Source organism: Lissotriton vulgaris, chromosome 6 (genome assembly GCF_964263255.1).
Source record: "Lissotriton vulgaris chromosome 6, aLisVul1.2, whole genome shotgun sequence".
Taxonomy (NCBI): domain Eukaryota; kingdom Metazoa; phylum Chordata; class Amphibia; order Caudata; family Salamandridae; genus Lissotriton; species Lissotriton vulgaris.
Genome location: NC_141694.1, coordinates 128810713 through 128838179, shown reverse-complemented (window position 1 = coordinate 128838179; position 27467 = coordinate 128810713). Strand labels below are relative to the sequence as shown.

The 27467-nt window shown below is 46.7% G+C and overlaps 1 protein-coding gene across 3 annotated transcripts in view; it reads right to left on the bottom strand.

The window, feature by feature from the left end:
• TOGARAM2 (TOG array regulator of axonemal microtubules 2) overlaps positions 1 to 27467 on the bottom strand; it is a 477994-nt gene that overhangs the window by 215829 nt on the left and 234698 nt on the right. For 2 of the 3 annotated variants that reach the window (XM_086926146.1, XM_086926144.1), the window contains 2 exons: positions 15423 to 15646; positions 6812 to 7023 (listed from right to left, as the gene is read on the bottom strand). In XM_086926146.1, the coding sequence (XP_086782272.1) occupies positions 6812 to 7023; positions 15423 to 15646 (436 nt within the window). The remainder of the gene's footprint in view (positions 1 to 6811; positions 7024 to 15422; positions 15647 to 27467) is intronic. The other variant, XM_086926145.1, reaches the window with a different exon arrangement.

Below are 27467 nucleotides of genomic sequence, written 5' to 3'. Positions count from 1 at the left end.
TTGAGCAAAAGATAAAGAAACTGTTCAGCCTTCTAGTAGTAGGAGCTATCATTTCAGATGCTGGACGCCCGCATAAGGGGGTGACCTAATGCACTTGTTACTGGATGGAGGTTGCTGCCTTCTTTGATAAGTTAGAACAGATTTGTCTTCAACACTGAATTAACCTTTCCAGCTTTCAAGTGTTCGCGGAAATAAGGGACACCATTTAGGTGTAGCTAGAGGCTATTATTGCTACCGCTCTTTGCCGCTAGATGCTATGATTGTTACCCCTTTTTGCTGGTAGATGCTATGATTGTTACCCCTCTTTGCTGATAGATGCAATGATTGCTACCCATTTTTGCTGCTAGAGGCTATGATTGTTACCCCTCTTTGCTGCTATAGGCTATGATTGCTACCCCTCTTTGCTGATAGATGCTATGATTGGTACCCCTCTTTGCTGATAGATGCTATGATTGTTACCCCTCTTTGCTGATAGATGCTATGATTGTTACCCATTTTTGCTGCTAGAGGCTATGATTGCTACCCATGTTTGCTGCTAGAAGCTATGATTGCTACCCCTCTTTGCTGCTATAGGCTATGATTGCTACCCCTCTTTGCTGCTATAGGCTATGATTGCTACCCCTCTTTGCTGCTATACGCTATGATTGCTACCCCTTATGCTGCCTTCAACCCCTCAGGACTTCTTAACAACCCCTGTGGTTTAATCGATCCACCTACTGACCAATTTAGGTACCTTTAACTTTTATAAGACGTGGTTTCTGAATAGTTAAATGCTAGCTCTTAACCTCAAGATAACAACAACGCTGGCTTAAATTGCTCACTGGCTTTGATTTACTTCCATCCAATCAACAGTAATCTCAGCGCAGCCCACCGCCCACACCGCCTCCATGTCAATGGTGACAACAATAATCTAGGCTAGAAGTTCAGTGCAGTTGGTAAATTTGATGGTAATTAACACTCAACTCCGAGACCACACTATGTTGGGTTGTTGAAGAAAAGCTCTCAGTGTCTAGTGACGAAGTGGCACCTGAAAACCCTAAAGAAGGAGCCAAGAGAAGTGTCTAGCCAACCTGCATAGTTTGCCAAGGTACCTGGATTGGCATTCTGACTAGGACACAGATACAAGTCAAGAGAAGAATTCAGAGCTCTGGAAAAACCTGCAACCCAAAAAGTAGAAACACCGATGCTTACAGGGAGACCTTGCGGATCTCCTGTGGAGACATGTGTGGCAAAGAAGAGGACTGAAAGGAAATATGGGGGTCGTGGGGAGATATGAAAGGTAAAGGTCAGGCATGGAGGCGAGAGTAAGGAGAGGGGAAGAGTAAGGCAAAGTCATGGGGCTGATGGGAGACATGAGGCTAATAGGGATACATAGCAGTTCAGGGGATTCACTGTGAGATTTACACGAGCTTCGCTTGCACCTATACAGCTAGGCTCGTCTCAGGATACTTCCAGCATTTTAATAACCCCGTTTTTGTCTATTTTATTTATTTTCATTTTATCACTGTTTCCCCTGTTTTTAAACCCCCGCTCGCATTCTTGCATTGTAATTGTTTCCTCACCGCTACTTTGGCGGGCCGGTCCCTCGCGCTTTGTGATTTGGGTGTGCGCCATCTTGGGTGGGTGTAGGGAAATGCTGAATTATCCCGCGCTCTAGCAGTCAGGAGGACTGGCTAGAGGCTGATGCCGGGATTTCTACTTAAGCAGGGCAGGAGGTAGGCTCTCCTTGCTTCGCTTGCACCTATACAGCTAGGCTCGTCTCAGGATACTTCCAGCATTTTAATAACCCCTTTTTTGTCTATTTTATTTATTTTCATTTTATCACTGTTTCCCCTGTTTTTAAACCCCCGCTCGCATTCTTGCATTGTAATTGTTTCCTCACCGCTACTTTGGCGGGCCGGTCCCTCGCGCTTTGTGATTTGGGTGTGCGCCATCTTGGGTGGGTGTAGGGAAATGCTGAATTATCCCGCGCTCTAGCAGTCAGGAGGACTGGCTAGAGGCTGATGCCGGGATTTCTACTTAAAGCAGGGCAGGAGGTAGGCTCTCCTTGCTTCGCTTGCACCTATACAGCTAGGCTCGTCTCAGGATACTTCCAGCATTTTAATAACCCCTTTTTTGTCTATTTTATTTATTTTCATTTTATCACTGTTTCCCCTGTTTTTAAACCCCCGCTCGCATTCTTGCATTGTAATTGCTTCCTCACCGCTACTTTGGCGGGCCGGTCCCTCGCGTTTGGTGATTTGGGTGAGCGCCATCTTTGGTGGGTGTAGGGAAACGCTGAATTATCCCGCGCTCTAGCAGTCAGGAGGACTGGCTAGAGGCTGATGCTGGGATTTCTACTTAAGCAGGGCAGGAGGTAGGCTCTCCTTGCTTCGCTTGCACCTATACAGCTAGGCACGTCTCAGGATACTTCCAGCATTTTAATAACCCCGTTTTTGTCTATTTTATTTATTTTAATTTTATCATTGTTTCCCCTGTTTTTAAACCCCCGCTCGCATTCTTGCATTGTAATTGTTTCCTCACCGCTACTTTGGCGGGCCGGTCCCTCGCGCTTGGTGATTTGGGTGAGCGCCATCTTGGGTGGGTGTAGGGAAACGCTGAATTATCCCGCGCTCTAGCAGTCAGGAGGACTGGCTAGAGCCCTACTTAAACCGGTCATAATGGCGCGCAGCGTGTTCGCCGCAGCCACGCCGGAGTCACGCCAGAGTCCAGCCCGTCTGCGCCCGTCCGCGCTGAGGACGGGCTGGATGGCTGGACTGCAGGTCAGGATAAGGTAGGCCATCACACATTGAAATACTCCTTTCAGGATGTATTACGGCTCAAACCTCCATTAGCACCTTGCTTCCATAGGAGCACTCCTGAAGATCTCCTACTACCCATGGGATGTGGTTGCTTTCACGTAGACTCGGGGGGTCCCAACCTACCCTCCCCCCCTCTCCCTTGGAGTCCTGTTTTCCGCTGGGATTCAGTGCATTGAGCAAATATGGTTTGCTTATCAACGCTCGCTCACTCATTAAAAATAATATTGTTTTTATGGAGCTCATACTAGAAAGGAAACCTTCTTGGGTCTTTGTTACTGAGACATGGGCTAAGGACTCCTCAGGTCCAGATCTTGTTGAAGCGGTTCCTGAGGGCTACTGCTTAGCACGGCAGGACAGAATGGGCCGAGTTGGTGACGAGCTGGCTATCCTGTATAAAGACAGGTTTCAATGCCACACCATACCTGTCTCTGACCCCAAGGATGTGTTCCAAGTGTTATATTTCTCCCTGTCCGACTCTCCTAATCCCGCGTTTAATGGGATTCTGGTTTATCGTCCCCCTGGTCCCAGAGCAGATTTTGGGCTGAAACTGCTTCAGGTTTTGGAACCTTATTTCGGCCGCCAAAATCTTACTATTCTAGGTGATTTTAATTTTCACTTGGAGCTGCTGGAGGCTCATGACACTCTCTCCCTGTTGGAAGTTACGTCAGCCTGTGGACTCACCCAATTGGTGAAGGGACCCACCCACCGAGCGGGGCACACGCTCGATGGGATTTTTTCTAATGATCAGAGGCTGACTGTAACGGATCCATTCCACCTGTCTTGGTCAGACCATTTGGCCGTCCCCTTCAATCTGACCTATCCGATCCAGGACACCATTGGAAGGGTTCCGAGTACAATGGAAGTACGTAGGAATTTCAAAATCATCAGGGAAGATTCTTTCTATCCATGGACGTCTGGTCTGTCCACTACTCAGGAGATGGATGTCCCTTCGGTGGTCTTTCAATATGAAAAGACCATCATGGATGCTCTGGATGAATTGGCTCCTGCTAGGTCCTGTTATTCAGCCTGGAAAAGACCTTCAGCGCCCTGGTTCTCAGAACAACTAAGGCTCCTTAGACAGGAAGTAAGGAGACAAGAGCGCCATTGGCATTCTAGCTGGGACCAAAAGGATAGGGAAGCCCACAAGATTCTGTGTAAAAGATACAAGTTGGAAGTGATTAGGACCAAACAAGAATACTTCACGGCCCTCACAGCCTCACTTTCATCTCCTAAAGAGCTCTTCAGGATTGTGGACTCTCTTACATCTCTTCAGATTCCCGATCCTATTATTGCTTCTCAGGAGCTCTGTAATAGGATAGCCTCCTTCTTTCAGTCCAAAATATCGGATATTTATATTGCTTTGGAGTCGCAAAGATCCTCTACCGCTGAGCCCCCGGTGTCCGTTGTTTTGGACTCTGCCTCTACATAGTTACCTCGGTCCGGGGGTCTGGAATCCTTTCCTCCTCTCTCTCGCCAGGACCTAGAGATTTTTCTGAACAAAACTAAATCTGGTTCTCCGCTAGATGTCTGTCCTTTAAAGATCCTCAAGCAGTGTAGAGAATCCCTCCTTCCCCCTCTGGTTGACATCATGAATAGGGCGATGAAGGAGGGCATCTTTCCCCAGCAGTGGAAAAAGGCTGTGGTAAAACCACTGCTTAAGAAACCTTCTCTTGACCCTGGGGTATTAAAAAACTTTCGCCCCATCTCACTGCTCCCGGCTCCCGCGAAGATGCTAGAAGCCCATTTAAATAAACATCTTGCTGCCTTCGTGGAGAGCTCAGGTTGTTTGGATCTTTCCCAGCATGGATTCAGGAGGGAACATAGCACCGAGTCTGCCCTCACCATAGTGCTTGATAACATCCGCACGCGTGTTGATGATGAACAGACTTCCCTCCTGATCCTTTTAGACCTCACGGCTGCCTTCTATACCCTTTCCCCCCCCGGTATTAACATCTCGACTGAGGGAGATTGCGGTTCGGGGGGCGGCCCTGGGGCTCCTTTCCTCTTTTTTTGATCATAGAGAGCAAAGGGGGATGCTGGGTCAGTTTCTATCTCCATCCCTGTCTGTGCAATGTGGGGTCCCCCAAGGGTCGGCGCTTAGTCCCACCCTTTTTAACATCTATGTGACCCCCCTTGCCAGACTTATTAGATCTTTTGGGATGGAGGTAGTCTCCTACGCGGATGACACCCAGATCCTCGTCTCTCACTCCCAGTCAGTTACGTCGACTGCCGCCAACTTTAGATCTTGTATGGAGGCAGTCGGCCAGTGGATGATACACAATTCATTGAAACTGAATGGGGAGAAGACTGAGGTGATGGTGTTTGGAGGAAAGGAAGAGATCTGGTCAGTTGAGTGGTGGCCGGATTCACTGGGTGCCTGCCCTGATCCGACTTCCTCAGCCAAAAACCTTGGGGTTATGATCGATCCTATCCTTAGTATGTGCCAACAGGTCAACAGGACTGTATCGACCTGTTGGGGTATCATCCACATACTAAGGAAAATCAGGCATTACCTCTCTTTGCAGGCAAGAAAGCAACTTGCCGTTGCCCTCCTGGGCTCTCGTCTGGACTACTGCAATGCGCTGTATGCGGGACTGAATAAAAGTCAGCTACAGCACTTGCAGGTGGTCCAGAACGCAGCAGCCAGATTCGTTCTGGATCTACCACGACGTGCTTCTGCCACCTCTGCTCGGAAGCAGCTCCATTGGCTTCCTGTTGAGGATCGGATTCTTTTTAAGACCATGTGTATGGTCTACAAAGCTTTAGCTAAGAATAGCCCTACCGGCATTGGATCTATTTTGTCCCTTTACAATCCTGGCAGGAACCTTCGCTCTTCTAACAGACTTCTTCTCTCTGTTCCGCGTATTCGGAAAACTAGATGGGGGGGAAAAGCTTTTTCCAATCTGGCCCCAAAGTGGTGGAATGCTCCCCCTTTTGAATTAAGGTCTCTCCTCACTCTTCAATCTTTTAGATCTGCCCTGAAGACCCACCTTTTTGTACGCGCTTACCTGTATGGTGCTTTGCATTTTTGATCTTTTTGATAGGCGCCTTGATACCTTCGGGTTTAGTTTGCGCGATACAAATTGCATAATAAATAAATAAGTAAATGAGTGAGGCATGGGGTCCATATGGAGTGCATAGATAATGGTTGGCCACGTGAAAGATTTGGAGTTCAAGTGGGAAATGTGGAACATCTGGAGCCATGAGAGAGACGCGAGGATGATGAGAAATGGCAACTTTGAGAGAAGTCTCAGGCACCAGGGGAGATGGTCTGAGGGTGAAATATAGTGACGGCGAGGAAGAGACAATATAGAGTTTATATTGGATTGTAGGGGCTATGGGGCAAACAGTATTGATGATGCAGAATATGGGAGCTCATGAAAGGACATTGGGCAGAGAGGGAGGCATGTACATTGTCTAAATTGTGCTGCGGCAAGCACTGTATAACAATATGATCTTGAATGGTGAGTTGTATCATACACTGAACGTATACATCATATGTCACAATCAACTCGGATAACTGGGCCAGTGTTATATGGCACTGCCACTTCCACAGAGCACAGTTTATACACTTGCCCACCACATTAATCTTCATCCTGCTTATTTATTTTGTCACTGTATCAAAGGATTCTCATCCTAGCAATCCATATGTCAACAGTCTGAATGAGATTTCTGGTAGTGCTACTGATTTTGAGGTTTCGATGTTAGCATTGGCGAGGTGTGCTTGTATTATATTTAGTAATGTCTTGAATTGAACTTTTTAACCTTTAACATCTTGTCAATTCTGTTCAAAGAATGAGTGATCCTACTTTCAGCGAAGTCAACAGAGTATCAGATATCACTTCCCATGGAGTCATGTAGTTAGAGGTTGTGTTTGGATAACTCCAAGTTTGGATCAAATACATTTCTGAAGATTTTGAAGAAATTAGAAATGCCATTCACAAGTATGTAACATGTTTCTTGTGTGCCTATGTTATACAATACTATCTATATTGATACACATAATTTACCTTCTAGGAGTAGGTCGCTGCATCTCCATGGTAGTGTGGGTTGTGTCATTGGAACCCTGAGGAGACACCGCAAAGTCCCCAAAGATTGTATCCAGCGATGACCTCCCTGACTTGGGAATTGGTGGAATTAATGTCCCGCTCAGTGACTTGCGTTTTTTTTCAGCACTGTACCTCACATACTGTAGGGAATTCTGCACCTGCAAGAAAGACTGCTGCAAGTAGAAACACCCCAATCAATCATGCTTTTGCATAGCTCTTGTGAAGAAAAACCAGTCAGTTGCAACAGTTTCAAATGACTACAGATCCATGGTGGTTATATGACATAAAAATAGATGGCTTCACCCCATAACTAACAGACAATGGAATATCACTTGGAACCACCCTAACATAGACCACACAAATCAATATATCATGATACTGGATCTCCTTCCCATGAAGTGAAAGTCCCTTTCCCAGAAACAAATTTCAGAACAACAGTGGAAGACATAGTGCTCTTACATCTGGAAGGGGACAACACTCTGGACAATGGTCTACCCACCACCAATCTGGCATCCCTCAAAGGCATCGTACATGCAACAGCATGTCTCATCAAGGGGCTGAAGAAATTCAACTACATCACCCTAATGCTGAAAAGAACTGCATTTCTCCCTCTCCTGGCTTGCAGCATCTTCAAGACCAGCTACATTACCTACAAGGCCACAAGACAACATAACTCATCAACATGTCTGCAGCTGGATGATCCAGCAGAACTGAGCTCTGATTCCTGGTCATGTCTGTACTTACCTATTAGTGAACTGAGCATGCTTTTGACAAGGAACCCATTACTTGAGTTGCTTGGAAGTCAGTGCCTGTGCCAGCTTTGAGGAAAAGCCATTGAAAATCTACTTCCCTATACTTCTGGAGAATGGATTTGTTTTGTGCCCACTCACATTATCATTGATTGAGCAACTGGACACATTAATATTGTGGGTCGAAATAATGTTCCTTGAACTTCCTTTCTGAGTTGTTGGAGTCAATCTCCAAGCCTGGTGTGTAGAATGGTCGTATTGCAGGTCCTTGGTGTTTATAGAAAACAGGCTTGGCACCTAAATTTCTCTATTCCAACCACAAGCAAAGACCAAAATTCCACCTCTTAATTCGCCCGCCAACTACTGTACATGATCTCACTTTCCCCTCCCTTCTTGATATAGTTCCTTTGTTCCCCAATGCTACGGAGTGCGTTCTGTAGCCACTGCCTAAATTTGTGCTATAGAAATACCAATACCAAAGAAAACTACATTTGTCACTAGAAGATCTCCTTCATCTTATACAAAATACACCACAGAAACTAACGTACAGAATATACTCAATCACCCAAAATATCAGAAGCTTCCCAGCTAAGCCCAACCTCATCTCAGCTTTGATTTGCATCTTAACACTATCCTTTTCTCAGGTACTACAACATTGAGTTTCTCACAGGAATTTCAACTTCACTTATAAATGATCAACACCAGCTTCTTTATTTAATGCTACAAAGGGCAATCCAATTTAATGGTTGTAACTAACCATAAAGTATGTATAGACACAGTGCAAACAGTACAAATATTTAACATTTCATGAAAGTAAACAAACAGTATTTTAGAACAAACGCTGCCTTACCTAATCTGCCGAGCTGACTTGCGGCCATCAGAGGTGCCTGTGCGTGCCTCACTTCCATTTGCACAATCATAGCCGCTATCTTGGAAGAGTCAGCGGTCTAGTCTTGAGACCGGCTCACCATTCCACACCTTTTTAATGGGAGCCACTGCACCGGTGTGCTACAGACTCTCGGGGGATACCTAGCCTAATGACAACCTAGTAAGGCTCTTTTTAACTTTGATTCCCACACTGTTTCACTGTGTTGTTTTCTCCTGCACATCTGCATGTTGCAGGGTGCTGGAGTCATTTAATTTAACTGGGCATTTTTTTTTTGGGGGGGGCATATTTTTTAACCCCTTTGATGCTCATGACGAGCTCAGCTCGTCATGAGGCACGGTTGAGCTGTGCGGATGACGAGCTGAGCTCGTCATGAACAATGGTAAATCTGGGAATGCAGCACGGGGGAGGACCTCTAGCAGCCAAGGTGTTAACAAAGAGTAAAAGAACAGTATTTTATAACAAGCGCTGCCTTATCTAATCTGCCGGGCTGACTAGTGGCCATCAGCTGTGCCTGGGTGTGCCTCATTTCCATTTGCAGATGCACAGCCGCCATCTTGGAAGGGTCAGCGGTCTAGTCTTGAGACCGGCTCACCCTTCCACACCATTTAATGGAAGCCGCAGCGTGGACGTGCGCAGCGGGAGCGCCGCTGGCGATCCAATGCAAGCCTGTCCGCGCACTGCTCGCGCTCAGCGCCTTACCCCCTGCCGGTTTTAGTCCCCTGCACAGTGTTGGCTTGAGGTACAGTAGGGAAGAGCTACTCACTCTCAATTCCAAAGCCCGGTGCTGCACAGGCCCCACGCTGTCCCCTGAAGATGCACTAGGATGTCAAACTTGCCCGGTCTGCTCTCTCAGACTCAAGGGATTTAAGACACACTTACCAAGCCTTTCTGTGGCGAGTAATCGAAAAAGCATGGCAAAAACGATAAAATGCACTCTGTTGAATGCTCGGTCACCCATAAAACATGCTTCGGAAATGGCAGAATTTTTTAGAGTGCCAATATTGATATAGATTTTGGAACTGAGACATGGGCTGATGCTGGTTCAGGTCCAGACTTGGTCTCTGCCACCCCCCCTGGCTATTCGTCAATTAGGCTAGATCTTAGTAGAGGCGGTGGCCTAGCTATTGTCTTTAAAGACAAATTCATGGTTAGGTTTGACCCCTTACCACATCCTTAACGGTGCCTTGATCTATAGACCCAAGCCCACCCCCCCGCTCCAGGCCGCAGAAATCCATACTACTATTATAAAGAGAGAACAAACACCTTTTGGCAAGGTAAACTCGGGAACCACAGCGCCAATCCACACACCCAATACATTGTTGTAATCCTCAGGGTGTGTAGATGGACATAGGCTGCATAAAATTTAAAAAAACGTAAATTAAAAAATTAAAGTTTAAAAACAAAGTAGTCCCCTAAAACAAGCGCCGGCCGCAACGTAGCGCTAACCGCGACCTACTCCTGCGTGATGACGACAGGCGGGGAGGAGCGGTGACGAGCGGCGACGTGCGGCGAGGAGTGACGTGTGGCGAGGAGTGGCGCGCCGCCTCAGGTAAGGCGAGGCGGAAGGCGGGAGCCGGTCCGGGCAATGTCGGTGCGGGCGGGGGCCCGGGAGTGGGGGCTAAGTCCGGAGCGGAGGTAAGGCAGATGCGGGAGGCGGGCGGGACGCAGGCAGGCCGGCAGCGGTATACGCAATGTCGGGTCGGGGGGCAGGCACGTGCGGGGGTGGGGCAGGGGGCCCGGCCGGGACGGGACGGGACTAAGCAAATGCTCAAAATGCAGCCCCCAGCCCCCTTCTGCCCCCGGGCAACGCCGGGGCGGGCTGCTAGTAAGTTTCTAAATCTGGATAAGTCACCATGAGCCATTAAGGCTAACTCCGCTGATTTTACCATCCTTGGCGACTTTAACCTTCATCTGTAGAATAAGGAAGACTTAGATACTCAGGATCTTATAGCCTCTTTGGCGATTTTAGGCTTGTCACAACTAGTATTCGAGCCCACGCATTCTGTTGGCCATACCCTAGATGGCATTTTCTCAGACTGTCCTTTTTTTATTTAGGTTGCTCCTGCTCTACAGCTAACATGGTCAGACCAAAGGCAGTAATGTTCCAACTGAACTTAGTGGGCCGCAGTTTGGAGGAACTTATGATTCCACCTACTTCCAGCTACCGACCTTGGCACCTAATTGTGGGAGGCCAACTCATTAGGACACTAAATTAATCTAATAAACCAGTATCTCCTGATCCTGATCAAGCTACAGTGCTGAGGATAAGGATTCTTATAAGGCAGAACTATTACGCTATAAAAAACTGCTGACCAAAGCCAAATCTGACTTTTATATAAATGAAACCAACTTGGCATTGAACACTCCCAAAGAGTTATTTTCTACAGTGCTCAAGCTTAGAAACCCCCTCACAAGCCAGGAATCTCAATGCGGATGGATGCCACTGTCTGTAACAGACTCACTACATTTTCTAAAAAATAAAGTAGAAGTTATCTTCAACGCGCTTACTCCTAGCCCGAATCCAGTAGGAACCTGCTCGAACATTAACCCACAGTCAGCAGCTTCCATTGGGCCCAAAGCAGGAAGTGCTACTAGTGAAGCCAACTCTTTGGAAACTGATTCCTCAGTGCCCTCTCTACCCAAGAATACCAATCTTTTGACGTTTTCCCCCTTACAATTGGTCAAGTAACCAACCTGTTTAATTAAATCAAATCAGGGTCGCAGTTGGACCCTTGCCCCCCTAGAGTTTTACAACTAGCCCCTACTATAGTCTCTAGACACCTCTTAGCGATCTTTAACTAAATGCTCTACCTTGGTTACTTCCCCAAAAATTAGAAAATTGCATCAATTCTTCCTCTTTTAAAAAAACAAATCTGGATGCAGACAACCCCAACAATTACAGGCCAATCTTCCAACTTCCCATTTCGGCCAAGCTGATAGAGAAGGCCATAAACACCGAGCTTTCTCTATTCATCCAGGATCATAATCTACTGGACTCCTCCCAGTTTGGATTCAGAAGCTAACACAGCACTGAGACAGCCTTGATCACAGCTGCTGAATACATAAGAACAACCTTAGATAAAAGAGGGAACGCTTTCCTAATTCTGTTAGATCTTTTGGCAGCGTTCGATACTGTCAGTCATGAACTTCTTATCAAACGCCTGTTCGAGATAGGAGTTAGAGGTACCGTTCTTAAGTTTCTCAGATATTTTCTTACTGACAGATCGCAGTTTGTGGAATGTAACGGTCACAGATCCATCTCTTTCACTCTTCCCTGTGGGGTACCACAAGGGTTGGCGTTAAGTCCCACCTTTTTTAATCTGTATGTTACCCCGTTAGCCCCTCTGATCAAGGGTCTTGGGTTCCCAGTTGTGTCCTATGCTGACGACACTCAAATTGAATAGTCAGTCACAGAAAACCCTGACAGCACAGCAGAGCTTTTCCACAACTGCATATCACAAATTGGCTGTTGGATGTCCAACAATAGTCTGAAGCTAACTTCAGATGAAACTGAAGTGCTGCTGTTTGGCAATCAGCCAGCATTCTGGTGGCCTCAAGAAATGGGTGTCCTCCCAACTCCTGTACCTAAGGTGAAAAATCTGGAAGTCCAATGAAAAACTCTCCTTTGTAGGACACACTAATGCCATCACCTTGTCGTGTTTCTTTATTTTCAAATCACTGAGGAAGGTTATCCCTTTCAGCCCTCAAGACCTATGTAAAGCAGTGATCACTGCTCTGGTCTTGTGAAAAATTGACTACTGCAATGGGCTTTTTCTGCCTGTCCATAAGAAAGCTCTAGACAAGCTCCAAATGGTCCAAAATGCAGCGACCAGACTATTTTTAGGAATACGGAATTATCAATCGGTCTCCAAGGCTTAAGGCCCTTCATCTTGTGGGTACTGAATCGATCAAACAACTCATTCAACAATATATCTCCTCTAGGACTTTAAGGTCCTCCTCCCAGGCTAATCTGGTTGTATGTAAATTCAGAAGAGCCACCTGGTGAGCCAAGAGCTTTTGCAGTAGCCACTTCCAAGCTCTGAAATTCAATGCCTCTGACGCTAAAAACCACAATTAATTTGCTTACTTTTCGCAAGGCCCTTAAAACCTGGTTTGTTTAACAACTAGCTCAGTACTATCACCTACCGGTACCACACACTCCGTTGTCTGATGTTCTCTTTACATTGGTCCACCCCCTGGAAGTCAGCGCCTAGACACCTACAGTTAGTAGTGCGCTTTAGAAATCCTAATTTCATTTCATTTCATTAAAAAACATGATACTTAAAACAGATCCAATTCATTGTTTCAACAGAAGCTATTCCTAATTACTAAATGCATTTAAGTGCTATGGATAGACTTATTAAACCCAAATTATTGGGACAACCTCTTCCTGTGCTATCTGAATGCTAGATATCTGTGTTTAGTGGGTGAGAATAGGGGTGTCTGCACACCTGCAAACAATACGTGTTAATTTCACCCAAATTAGATTTATTTATTTTATAGATCTTTGGAGGCTGGAAGACTGAACTGGTCTGCTGGGATTTAAACTCAGAAGGTGCAGATTGGCAGATGTCACCAGCGAGTAGCTCAGGTCTCCCAGTCCAACTAGGGTAGCTTAGCACAGAGTATGTAAAACTAAACTCGGAGACAAATTGTGTTAAGCTTGCATCACACCGCATACAGTAACTCAGCGCCCATCCACAAAAAGAATGACGCTACACCAGTTTAGAAAAATATGATCTGTTTTATAAAAACTCTCTGTAGTTTCTCTTTGTTCCTTAGCAGGGTTTAGATTTTGTTCATTAATTGGCTTTGCATTAGATTATTAGCTTAGGCACATTTACACTTAGCAATAATGGCACATTACTCCTCCAAATGAGAGGAGCTCAATAATACTTCTTACACCTTCTATCAGTAGTAAATATTCCACTGTTTCAGTTGAAATAACCAGCAAATATCAAGCCTCCTTACAGTTATACACAGCTGTACCTTACCCTTGGGAATTCAAGGTTATTATTGGTAGAAGGTTACAGATTTTCAGCAAATATTCCACACTTAGCCCTTTAGTACCTTGGTTCAACAGATGAGTATCTGAATAAAGACAGGCAAGATAATCGATCAATACATGCAGCAAGATCATTGGTCTTATACCCCCAGTGGTTCAACAGGATATCTCTGTGTCATTCTTAGGCTTTAAGTAACTCTGCGTAAGAGAACCCCGCTCCCAACCAAGGTTTTTACTTGCCCAGAACAGCCCTATTAATTCAGCTTCCAATAGCGGTTAAGTAACCTTCCTTCAGGAATCTCTTTCTCTCAGGTGACTTTACTGTGCCGGGAAAGTACTGAAAACCTTAAGTCACGTTTCCCTAAGGTACTGTTATTGGCGCAGGATGATAGGCGGAGGTTTTCCCAGTGCCTGGCCGTAATACCAGAGTCACCGGTCACTGACAGTTAGTTTGTTTAAGCCGGAAAAACCTGACTCTCTACACCCACCCACAACTCCTGCAGCAGCCACGGGGCCCGATTAGCCCCTGGGACCCCACACTTCTCTCCACAATCTTACCGGGTCCCGGACAGTTCACTCGACCGCACGGCCTCCGCTGAACTCGCTACAGCTGTTAGGTGACGCTCCCGGCCTCAGCGCTACAGGTTCGTTGCAGCTGACTAGCCCGGAACCTCACCGCGTCTCCCTCTGTGTTTCCCTCGGCTGCGCTGTCAGCGAGGGGGAGGGGGGTTGCCTACGCAGGACTGCTCTGCTGATGCCCGCCCCCTTCTCCCAGCGCTCATGCGTCGGCTCTCACCGTCTTCCTCGACTCCGCCTCATCAAACTTGCAGCTCTGCTGATAAAAACTTGGGCCCTCCCGCGGAATCTCCTCAGCGGGGGCCCATGATTGAGTCACAGCAATCTGGTGATGGAGTCCCAGGCTACTAGTCCCGACCAGGTAGGACCCGTTTCGCGAACTTTTTGGGTTCAAAGGACACTCGGGGACAGTAGCGGTGGAGGTTAAGATCCTCTCCTTCTCCTCTCTAAGCAGGCAGCTCGGGTTAGATCACGAAGGCAAGGGGGGGGAGAAAGAACCACGCAGTCTCTTTCAGGGACAGTTATTCTCCCTTTTGAATTCCCCAGCTAGGTTCTTGTAGTCCTTCACCAACACTTTAGGGACATTCCTCTCAGGGCACTGACAGACTTGGAGAACTAGTAGTGGAATAACTATGACAGGGCTTAGTCAAGAGGTAGGGGGCACGTCAACAAGTAGAGCAGCCGGCCCAAGGGTCGATCTATCCCCTAGAAGTGCGCCTTCCTCCCTACGCTATCGCTTCACTCCTGACCAGGTTCTACTCCAGCGCTCTGGTCACTTCTAAAATGGCCGCCCTGGTTCTGACCCTTTTATAGACTTGGCCCAGGCTACTGGAACCAGCTGGAAGGTTCTAGAACCTTACCAGTGTAATCCTATGGCTCAGGTCCCTGAGGTAAAAATGTGGCAGTTATAGGCCACCATTTTGTGTGTCTCTGTAGTCACCAGAGCACCTAGGCCTCAAAAAGCTATGGGATAAGGTAGCACCTAACCCCAAGGACAACACCAAAAATTATAGCGGACATAAAAATGAAAGGAGTTAGGAGGCAAAAAAAGGGGACAAAAATAAATAAATAAATAGGAGGGACCACCCAAAAGGCTAACAGGTCTAACAGGCACCTTATGTCACCAGGGCTCAAAAATTGCATCCCCTAACAGAGCACACCCATGGTCATATTTATCACTTCCCCCTCCCTTTTTCAAGGACTGAGCTCAGCTTATCGGGTGATTGAAATTAAGTGTTAGGGAGAAAGAGAAGAATTGTTTTATCATCTTGATCATCATTGCGTCATTAACAATTTGATGAACTTCTCATACCATAAAAGGTGTCCTTATTCTACCGGATTTACATCAGTTACCTCCTTGGGAGCCAGACTTTGGTCACTGTAGCCCTCTGTGGCCTCCTTCTCTCTGGTAATGTCCTCTGAGGCAGCCTCTTGGCCACTTTCCACTGCTCCGTTGGTCTGTGGGGTCGGGCTCTTCTGTATAGGCGGCACAGGTTTCAGTGCATTGAGCGTTCGTTGGGAGGTGGATCGTGGGACAGGTGGTGTTAGGACACCGTCACTGGGGCTACTAGATTCAACTGTAGAAATAACAGAGGAGCAAACCACTTAAAGACATTTCAAGAGTTATATATTTCGATTAATAAAATACAAACATTTCCAATATGATATTGGTATTTATATTGGTACATTTTATTGTGTGATTAATTAAAATCTACAATATTCTGATCACGAGAAAACAAAATGCATTTGCTCACAAATAGATAAATACATAAAAATGGCGTTAAAGCAATTTTTTTACAATAGTCTAATAGTAGCGACGAGTAGCAAACATACAGAGCTGTAAAGTGCTTCGTCGTTAGTAAAGTGTTAGACTTAAATATTACGGAGTGGTTATAGCTGATAAAGTGCTAATAACAGAAATAATGTGCAAATAGAATGTCTATCATAGTTTGTATACAAAGGGACCATGAGATAGATATGGTATAGTAGTTTAGTAGAAAAACACAACCCTTATCAGACATTTTGGTCTCATGGCGTTACCATTGCCAATCTGTCCGCCTTACAGTGTTTCCAAAAGGGGCTGCGCATTGGTTGACTGAGCTTAAAGAAGGCAGTGCCAATGCAGCCTATGACCACGCCACATTTCAGCGGTGGCCATCCAGTTCCAAAGTTGTCCTTTTCCGCCTGCAGTCTGTCAGAGCTTAATCGCCTCTTATAAGCGTTTTTGTTCTGTCGAGTTCAACCAATCTAGTTTTGTAAAAGTGAATTTCTATTTATGTAGGAGACACCAATGGATAAAGGATCCCTTTACAAAGAACAGTTGAAGGAAACTTAACTAGAAGAGAGATATTAACAATTTGGATCAACGTGAGGTTGCATGTGGTGGTAGAGGGGCGAAAGGGAGCTGAAACGGGAGTAAAGGGATTAAGGAGAGGGCAAGAGCAGCCCGTGGTGAGGGAAGAGGTAAGTTTCCAAAGTTTTTCTGAATTGGGGAGCTCATGGAGAAATCAGCGAACTACAAGCACAGAGTTCGCAAATGAATCGCCTGACTTTGGAAAGGTTTCGAAAAATATTGGAGGGCAACTAATGTGGCTGCTGGGAGTCTTCGCAATATGACACGTCCAAAGACATTACAAAACCGTGTGTTTTCCAAACCCCTGTGTTGCAACTGTCTCTTTTGCATCGCAAATGTCTTTGCTTGTGCATTTTAATCATGATTCTTAGAAGTTGCGGAAATATTCTGGTCAGCAATGTAGTGCTGTAAAATACACCATTTGGATATCTTATCAATCAACTAGCAGCCCGTCCCGACCTTGTCTGGGAGCAATCAGGCTTCCCCGACCCCCGCCCGGACATTGTCCAGCAGCCCGGGACCTCGCCCGCCTGACCCCCGCCCGCCCCGACATTGTCCAGCAGCCTGGGCCCCCATCCGCCCCGTCCCCCACCTGCCCCGTCCCCTGCCTGCCCCGACCCCCACCTGCCCCGACATTGTCTGTGAGTCCCCCGGAGCCTTACCTCAGCCGCCGCTCCTCCCCCGTGCTCCTCAGTTCACCGCTCTGTGGGTCCCCCGGAGCCTCAATCCAGCTGCCGCTCCTCCCCCGCGCTCCTCAGTTCACCGCTCCGTGGGTCCCCCGGAGCCTTACCTCAGCTGCCGCTCCTCCCCCGCGCTCCTCAGTTCACCGCTCCGCCGCTCGTCACCGCTCCTCCCGCCTGTCCGCCGGTCCTCACGCCTGTCCGCCGCTGGTCACCGCTCCTCCCCCGCGCCATGTCCGCCGCTCCTCCTCGCGCTCCTGGACGCCGCTCCTCCACGCGCTCCTGACGTCAGCATGCACGTCGTGGCCGGCGCTACTTCGAAGGGACTACTTTTTTTTAAGGTACATTTTTTAAATATTTCATATTTTTATAATTTATATAACCTATGTCCATCTGCACACCCTGACGATTACAATGATGTATCGGGTGTGTGGATTGACGCTGTGATTCCCAAGTATACCCCCCTCAAAGGTTCAAAGTTCTTGCCTTAGAATAGTTGTATAAATATAGATCAATCAAGGGTTTGTAAAGCACACTACTCACATGTGAGGGTCTCAAGGCGCATGGGGTAGGAGCAGCTCCGGATCAGATCAGTCAAAGAGCCAAGGTTTTGAGGTCCTTCATGAAGGTTCGCAGGGTTGGGAAGCATCTGATGTGCACTGGGAGCTGGTTCCAGGTCTTGGCTGTGATGTAGGAGAAGGCTCTCTCGCCTGTTCTTGTTCTGCGGATCCGGAGACTTCTGCCAGGGCGAGGTCAGTCAGCGGAGCGGAGTTTCCTTTTTTGTATGTGGAAGGAAACTCTCTTGTTGAGGTATTTGGGTCTGATGTTGTTGAGGGATTTGTAGGCGTGGGTGAGGAGTTAAAAATGGCGCTTGGAGAGAGAATCTGGCAAACACCCAATCAAAGGGTTAGACTTGCCTAATGGACTGCACTGTAATGAGGTCACATTTATGTAGTGGTTCATAACCCAAGCAAGGCACCAGAGCGCCTTCCGATGAGTAGCATTCTTCACAGTTGGGTGTGGTTCAGTGGGAGGGTGTGAGTTTGCAGTGTGATCCATGTGACCGTACTTTGGTGCATTACGCATCATGCAAAAGACTCTGTGGAGAACACAGACAGCACAAGTCCATTATCCACCTACAGGCACTGCTTTATCTGGACACCAGAATCAGTGTTAGGCTTTGAGTGTGGGTTTACAAAAAAAAGACAGTCCAACCAAGTACAAAAAAAGAATCTTGGAGGTGAATCTTCTTCAGTGTTCCATCCTAGCCCTTCTTGATGACCATAGCTCAGGTTCACTGTGACTTTCAGAATTTTGATCCTGGAATCTAGATAGTATCCCACGTCCTCAGATCCTGTAACTTTGTATCCTACATGCACAAGCTGTAATGAGGGAGTTCTTAAGGATGTGCTGTTTGTAAACTCCACTTTAAAATGTTCGAGAACTCAGTCATGATTCTGGTGACCTTATATCTGGAACAAAACAAGGTCCATCACCAGCAGCAGCCACCATCTCTTTAACAGAACAATGAGCAAGGGAGTCAGCTCCTAAGAAGAAATGTGAAACTCAAAATGATTTTTTATTTATAAATCTCAGCAATGGCATCTTGGCACTTGGACCATACAGATCAAGAACAATGCAAATGGGTTACAGAGAGAAGAGGAGGGAAAAATGAATCAGACTGATAGCAGAATAAATGGATTTATAACGGCGTCCTGATTGTAAGAGTGTAATCAATTAGACGTAGGTGATGGAAATCCAGTTCCAGAGATGAGGACCCAAAACTCTGAAACCTCTTCCGCTGCGCTTGAATTTCTTAAAAGGCAATGCTGTTGCAAGAGTAAGATCACCTGAACATACAGATTGGGGTGGTTTATAAAGAGTGATAATATGGGAGAGAAAGTTGGGACTGGAATGCTGAAGATTCCTGTGAACATTGCATAGCGCCTATAGGTGTATTAGCAACAAAGCTGTCTCTTACAGTATGCTGAGATGTCAAATTTACAGAGTGTGTTGCTGAAATCTTGGATACCTTGAAGCTTTTTACGCAAGGGACTTTGGAAAGTATGGTTTAAACCTTTAATTGCATCCTGAGAAGTTGTAAATACAAGTCGAACTGCTGAAGACACTTGGTTCCTATGTGATTTCAATAGATATGTATCTAGGAAAGTTCAGCAGCATGGTGGATTTGAGGAAGCCCCACCGTCAATATTTGAAATGCAATTAATAACCTATTTTTGGATACGTTACTGTACCTTCAAGGCATGCTAGAAACTCTTAAAAGTGATTTTACGACATAGTTTATATCCAGGAAATCTGATCTTCTAAAATCCATTGAAGTTACCTTGCCGGAGAATGGTCACCTAACAACATTAGAGCTATGAGGGCGCAAGCTCAAAATGTGGGGCAATGGGAAAAAAACTAAAACAGGAAGAGTAATGAAGAAGGGCAACAGAAATTGTCAACTAGATAAGTGATTTATAACACTTAAACAAGGTTTAACTAAACAAGATTGTGAAAATTTGATTAAGGTGTATAAATTAGTAGACTTGCATACCCTAAGTAACCACCCCTCTTCTAATTCTTGTAAAAAAAGTATCTGGGTTTCAATTCTAATTCTGTGATTTGAAACGTGGATTGTATAAACAAGGGCTAACAAATGAAGCATTTCCAATCTCTCCCACCAAAAGAAATGTTGTGAAAATTGCTATTCCTCATCCAGGAATGATTGAAATGCTGAATACAAGTCTCATATCATGATATATATATATATATACCAGATGTAAAGAAAATAGCTAATGTTGTCTAGCCTGTTCACATTGTTAGATCACTTACAAAAAACAACAAAGTGATGGATTGAATGCGTCAATTATTTTAGCCACTGGCAATCACTCAGGGCTGTATCCCAATACATAATTGTTCACCAACTATGCCACCTCAGTTTGAAACCAGCCACATACAAATCAGTCTTGACCCTGCTCCTTATGGGAACAGTCCAGCCCAAACTGCCAGGTCAGGTCCTCCCTGAACCAGAATACAAGCAACCTAGGACTGATTTCATCCTAGTTAGGGCTCTTCAGCCAGGTATATCTTGGTTTCAGTGGCACAGTGAGTCTGGGTATGCCCACATCTGGGCATACCCGTCACACTTAGGGCGTCAAATGCAAAAACAATAAAGTGTTAGATGGAACGCTTGAATGTATCTCAGATACTATCAATCCATCTGGCCGTATCCCAATCCATAGTTTTTTTGCCCACCAGTTTGGACCAAGCGATATGCAAATTAGTCTTGACCCTCCTCCTTATGGTAACAGTCCAGCCCAAAGGGGATTTTAGTCATAATCTCTCAACAACCACCTGCAATGAGGACCTGACTGAAAGGATGGCCAGCTTTGGTGCTATTTCTGATTGCAGTCGCATTTTCTGTGCTGCCTGAATTTACCTGTCCTGAACAAGAGGCTCCAATCACATGTCCGGATTAGTTATTCTCGTCACCCTATTTTGAAAAGCAATCTTATAGTGCACTTTTATTTCTCTTCTAATATTTCATTATGATAAGGACTGTGATTCAATGACAAGGATTGAAATGTACCACTTTGCCCAATGATCTCAGTAAACTGTTGTCTTAAACTGCGCTTCTAGTCTTGACTTATGAGGCGAAATGGCAGGCGGAAACCAATTAGCGCGGGAAATGTAGGGTAATGAGACTGGGGTAGTGAATGTGTGGATTTTCCAACAAAAAAATGATCACTAGGTTGCTTTTACCTTCGCTCATAGCCAAAGAAATTGCAATGTATTATTATGTAACACTTTCCCTTAAAGATCATTTGATACCAAAAGCGAAGATGTTGGAAAACGAGTGGCACCCAGACTTACGGGTCTCTGCCTCTCATGGGCCTGAGAAGGGTCATGTGTTAAAAAAACTTGATGAGGTTATTCAAAAAGAAAAATGATTCCAATGCTCCAAATGAAATCCAGAGAATAAAAAAAATAGTTTAAACAAGAATGCCATAAAAACAAGATGAAGGATACTGCTCCTCGGTTGCTGGTAGGTAGAGGTTCTGGACATGAGAAGAGTGACACTGGTAAGCAAGCAACCCTTTATTGCTTGAGTAGTAAAAATTCCCAAGGATTGGGAAGAGTGGTGGTATTCATGACTGTAGTGCTTAAGATGTTTTATTTTTGTTCTCTTTGTTTCTGGGAAGTCTGTTGAAGGATCTAAGTATTTAGAAGTAATTCTTGAAGAAACAGCACCTGAAGAGCTTGTTTCTTTATTGACATGGAAACACAGTATTTCTACTAAACTGTAATGATTCCACTTCTGGTGTCTTTGATTTAACAAATAGGCCGACCAATGCTTTAACCATACTTTTTATGTTTCTATATTTTAGTTATGTCAGCAGCACAATATTTTGGTGTTTTTTGTACTTGTCAATCAATTTTGACTGTGTATGTTCTAAAACTAGGAATATTGATTCTTTTTAATGGCTACATCATTAATCAAATCAATCGAACTGAAATTTTAAAGCGCAAGACTGTCACCCCAAGGGGTTTCTGGGCGCTGTGTCTCCGTCGAAAAGCTAGGTCTTTCGTCTCTTTCTGAGGCTGCAACAGATGCAGGGGTTTTGTGTGAGGGCGAGTGAAAAGGAGCACAGGTGTCTTGAGGTTTGGTGGAAATTCAGTTGATGGTTGATGTAGGCAGGTCCTAGGTCGTGTAGGCATGTGTGAGGACTTTGAACTGGCATCTCTTCTGGATGGGGAGCCAGTGGAGGTATCTCAGGTAGGGGGCAATGTGGGTTCGTTTGGGGAGGTCCAGAATGAGTCTGGCTGCAGCATTTTGTACGATCTGAAGTCTTCTAAGGAGCTGGGTGGAGATGCTGGCATTGCTGTAGCTGAGGCAGCTGGTGACGATGGCCTGAGTGACCATCTTTCTGGTTTTGGTTGGGATCCATCAGAAGCTTCTGAAGCCCGTCTACGCCCGTCTACGCCCGTCTACGTGTAGCTGAGGCAGCTGGCGTCTATGGCCTGAGTGACCATCTTTCTGGTTTTGGTTGGGATCCATCAGAAGCTTCTGAAGCACGTCTACGCCCGTCCGCGCCTGGACCGCGCCCAGCGCCATACCCCCTGGTCCTCGCATTGCCCACCCCTCCCGCATTACTTACGATGCCGCCACTCTCCTAGCCCTTAACCCCGGTCGCGCCCCCAACTGCGTCCAAGCCGCTCCTGGTCACACCCATGGACCTTTCTCTTGCTACTCCTGCAAATTCATCGGTACTGTCAACATCTCCGCTACGCCCACAGCACAGATCCCCGACCCCAATCACCTTCAATGCATCCTTCTCAACACCCGATCCGTCCACAGACATGCCATTGACCTTTGGAATCTACTAGACACCATTTCTCCGGACATCGCCTTCCTGACGGAAACATGGATGAATGCTTCCTCCGCACCTGACATCACCATTGCCATCCCTGAAGACTATAAGATCACTCGCAAAGACCGTACCTGCCACACAGGAGGAGGAATCGCTATCGTCCATAAGAAATCAATCCGCATCTCAACCAGCTCTGACGCCAACCTCGCCAACTCCGAACACCTCCACTTCCAGATCCACATCGACCCGAAAACCACACTCAGAGGCACCCTCCTCTACAGACCACCAGGACCCCGCGCAAAATTCAGTGAAGACATCACGGACTTCATCACTCCACACGCGCTCCCCTCCAAAGACTACATCCTTCTGGGAGACCTCAACTTTCACCTTGAAAAGATCAACGACCGCAACACCACCACCCTCTTGGACAACCTCGCCAACCTCGGACTTAAACAACTAGTCACTTCCCCCACCCACATCGCAGGTCACACACTCGACCCCATCTTCACCTCCAGCAATCATGTCTCTTTCAGCCACACTACGGATCTCCTCTGGACTGACCACAGCTGCGTTCACTTCACCTACAACAAACCAAAACCCAACATCCACCTCCAACCTACCCTGCAAAGAAACTGGAACAAAATCACCACTGACCAAATCTCCGCATCGCTCCTTCGAAACTCCCCAGCCCTCTCTTCTAACACCAACGAAGCCGCCGCCAACCTCACCCTATGGTTATCCAACACCGCCGACACCTTAGCTCCACTGAAAAAACGTCAAAGTAAACCTGGCAGCAAGAAGGCCTCATGGTTCAACGATGATCTCAAGAAGTCCAAGAAACTCTGCCGTTCCCTTGAAAAGGCCTGGAAAAAAGACCCAACCACCAGCACCAAGGACGCCTTCAAAAGCGCCACCCGCACTCACCACCAACTGATCCGAAAAGCCAAGAAAACAGCATTCAAGGATCGACTTGACAACAACGCCCACAACAGCAAGGAACTTTTCAACATCGTCAAGGAATTTTCCAATCCCTCAGCCAACTCCAACGACATCACCCCCTCTCAAACCCTCTGCGACTCCCTAGCCTCTTTTTTCCACAACAAGATTGCAGACATCCACAACAGCTTTGACAACCAACCCGGAAACCAACCCACCCTACCATCTGCTGACCATCTTCCCCCCGTGAACACCCTTAACGCCTGGAACCCTATCTCCACTGAGGACACCATCCGCCTGATGAATTCTATCCACTCAGGATCCCCCACAGACCCATGCCCTCACCACATCTTCAACAAAGCAGACTCCGTCATAGCACCGCACCTCCGAGACGTCATCAACTGCTCCTTCAACTCCGCTACCTTCCCAGAAGACTGGAAACACGCTGAACTCACCGCCCTTCTGAAAAAACCAACAGCGTACCCCACCGAACTCAAAAATTACCGCCCCATCTCGCTTCTTCCATTCCCGGCCAAAGTCATCGAGAAAGCCGTCAACAACCAGCTCGCCGCCTTCCTCGAAGCCAACAAATCCCTCGACCCCTCACAATCTGGCTTCCGAGCAAAACACAGCACTGAGACCGCCCTCATCGCAGCAACAGACGACATTCGAACTCTACTGGACAATGGAGACACAGTCGCCCTCATCCTCCTCGACCTCTCTGCAGCATTCAAAACAGTCTGCCACAGCACCCTTCTACAACGCCTCAATAACATCGGAATTCAAGGAAAAGCACTTGAATGGATCACCTCGTTCCTCACCGGAAGAACCCAGAGAGTCCGCCTTCCTCCATTCAAGTCCGAGGCCTCTGAAGTCATCTGCGGCGTTCCTCAAGGATCCTCACTCAGTCCCACCCTATTCAACGTATACATGAGCCCCCTCGCGGCCATCGCACGCCAACACAACCTCAACATCATCTCTTACGCGGACGACACTCAACTGATCCTTTCTCTCACCAATGACCCCAGCACCGCCAAAACTAACCTACACGAAGGAATGAAAGAAGTTGCCGAATGGATGAAACAAAGCCGTCTGAAACTGAACTCAGACAAAACAGAAGTCCTCATCTTAGGTACATCCCCCTCTGCTTGGGACGACTCCTGGTGGCCGGAAGCCCTCGGAAAAGCACCCATCCCGACAGACCACGCACGGAACCTTGGCGTCATCCTGGATTCTTCACTCTCAATGAACAGACAAGTCAGCGCCGTATCCTCTTCCTGCTACAACATTCTTCGCATGCTCAGAAAAACATTTCGCTGGATCCCCACCGAAACAAGGAAAACAGTCACCCACGCTCTGGTCACGAGCCGACTGGACTACGGAAACACCCTCTACGCAGGTACCACCGCTAAACTCCAAAAGAAACTCCAACGAATCCAAAACGCCTCAGCCAGGCTCATATTAGACATCCCACGCAACGAACACATCTCTGGTCACCTTAAAGACCTCCACTGGCTACCCGTCAATAAGAGAATCACTTTCCGACTGCTTACCCACGCACACAAATCACTCTACGACATCGGACCAGATTGCCTCAACTCTCGACTGTCCTTCTACACCCCCTCCCGCCAACTACGTTCTTCCAGCCAAGCCCTCGCCACTGTACCTCGCATCAACAAGACCACCATGGGAGGCAGATCCTTTTCATACCTGGCTGCTAAAACATGGAACTCACTCCCCGCTTACCTTCGCCTCACCCAGAACCACCTAGCGTTCAGAAAGCAGCTTAAAACGTGGATATTTGACAAATAATCCTCCTCCCCTTCCTTAGCGCCTTGAAACCCTCTGGGTATGTAGTGCGCTATACAAATTTTTTGACTTGACTTGACTTGACATGCAAAGTGTGTGGAAGCAAGAGGAGACGACTGCATTTACTTGTCATTTTATTGTCAGTTGCCTGTCGAGGATGATGCCAAGGTTGCTTGCATGGTCGGTCGGTGTGAGTGTGGGTGTAGGTCCGAGTTCTGCAGGCCATCAGCTGTGGTCCCAAGCGAAGGTGTTCTTCCTGAAGATCAGTACTTCAGTTTTGTCGGAGTTCAGTTGGAGGAAGCTGTTTCTCATCCATTTTGCAACTTTCGTCATGGTGTTGCAGAAGTTGGTTTTGGTGTTGGAGGGGTCCTCGGTGAGCGAGAGGATTATTTGAGTGTCATCTGAATAGGAGATTATGTTGAGTCCATGGGATCTGATGTGTCTGCGAGGGGGGTCGTGTAGATTTTGAACAGGGTGGGACTGAGGGATGATCCTTGTGGTATGCCACATATGATGTCTTTGGTGAAGGGAGGCAGTCGGATGCTCAGTGTGTGTCCTGTAAGGAAGGAGGCGATCCACTTGATGGCGTCTCGATGTATGCCTATGTTGTAGAGTCTGTTGATGAGGGTTTTGTGGGAGACAGTTTCGAACGCCGAGCAGAGGTTGAGAAAGATCAACGGCACAGTTTCTCCTCATTCAAGGAGTGTTCTCTGGCGGCATTCAGAGCGGTCTCAATGCTGTGGTTGGCATGGAATCCTAATTGTGAGGCATCCAGTTGGTGGTTTTGTTCCAGGAATTCAGTGAGTTGCTAGTTGATGGCTCTCTCAAGCACTTTTGCCAGATGGGGAGCAGGGATTGGACAATAATTTATGCGTTCGCTGGGGTTGGCGGAGGCTTTTTTTAGGAGGGGTCTGACGTCTGCGTGTTTCCATCTGTCCGAAAATGTTACTGTGGAGATGGAGGTGTTGCGCATGTTGGTGGGTTGAGTACTGATTGAGTTTATTGCAAGGTTTTAGAGGTGGTGGGGGCAGGGGTCGGTGGGCGCCCTGGAGTGGATGGAAGACATGGTAGCTGAGGTGGTCAGGGCGGCGAGCGGAGACAAGATGGTAATGGTTTGGCTGATTTTCGCTGGTTGGTTGAGGACGTTAGGGTTGAGGGTGGCGGTTTGGAAGTTGAAATTGTTGTAGATGTTGCGGGCATTCTGTACCTACACAGATCTATGCACAGGAAAACAGGACCTCAGTGTATAGGGGTGTACCACCTATCACCTTAGTACCCAAAATCCCAAAACCGACTAGCTATAGTGTCTCATTCGTTCTCCTCCAAAAATCACGAAGCTACAAATGATTAGACAACCCAGAACACAACATTCCTCACTCTCTCAGGAATCGCGGTAGCAAGACATACCCTTTCGCTCGCTCACGCGTACTTGTCCGCAGTAAGAATTGGCAGAGTCACAGTAATAGGTTAACATTTTTATTTTAACTATCGTGCTCTACAATACTGTATATGAGCCACTACCAGAAGCAAAATGCATAAACTCAAAACACTTAGCATTGTTACAATTCGATAGATTACAAAGGGGGGAAGTCATTATATAAAGACAGTGGAAAAAAGGACAATAAGATCTAACCACCCTCCCCTTGACTGGAAGAAGTTTATTTATATAAAGAAAGAGCTCTGGGATTTTGACAGCAGACCCCATACCTTAAAGCCTGGATGTAAGGTTTACATCATAGGAACAGCATAGCTCTTCTCCATGGAAAGGCTTTCTCCACGTGTGTTAAAACAACATGCAACCCCGTAATATCAAACCAAGAGTCTACAGCATTGCAGCTGTATTCAGCATGTTATATCTAGGTGCTAGGGACTGACCATAACAAGGGACATTGTTTATCGACCTTGCACATCGTGTTCTGACTAAACGCCAGGAACTTAGCAGAGAACGCGAAAGGCAGACCGTTCTCATGTGAAAGGCACAAACAGAGTCTTGCAAAAACAAAGTCATGTAGTAACATGCGCAAAAGCAGCATTATGTCAGCGAAGCTCATGCTAACTTAGCAATGTAGACAATGTCTGTAAGGGCCATATAACATAGATGTTGGCGATCTTGCTGTGGAAGCAGTCTGAGAGGGTGTCTCGGATGGTGATGGCTGCTTTCTGGGCTTCCCTGATGTGCCGCTGATATATGCTGAGGGCTAGTTTGTGAGCTGCTTTGTCGGTGGGGTTCTTAGTGGTGCACCAT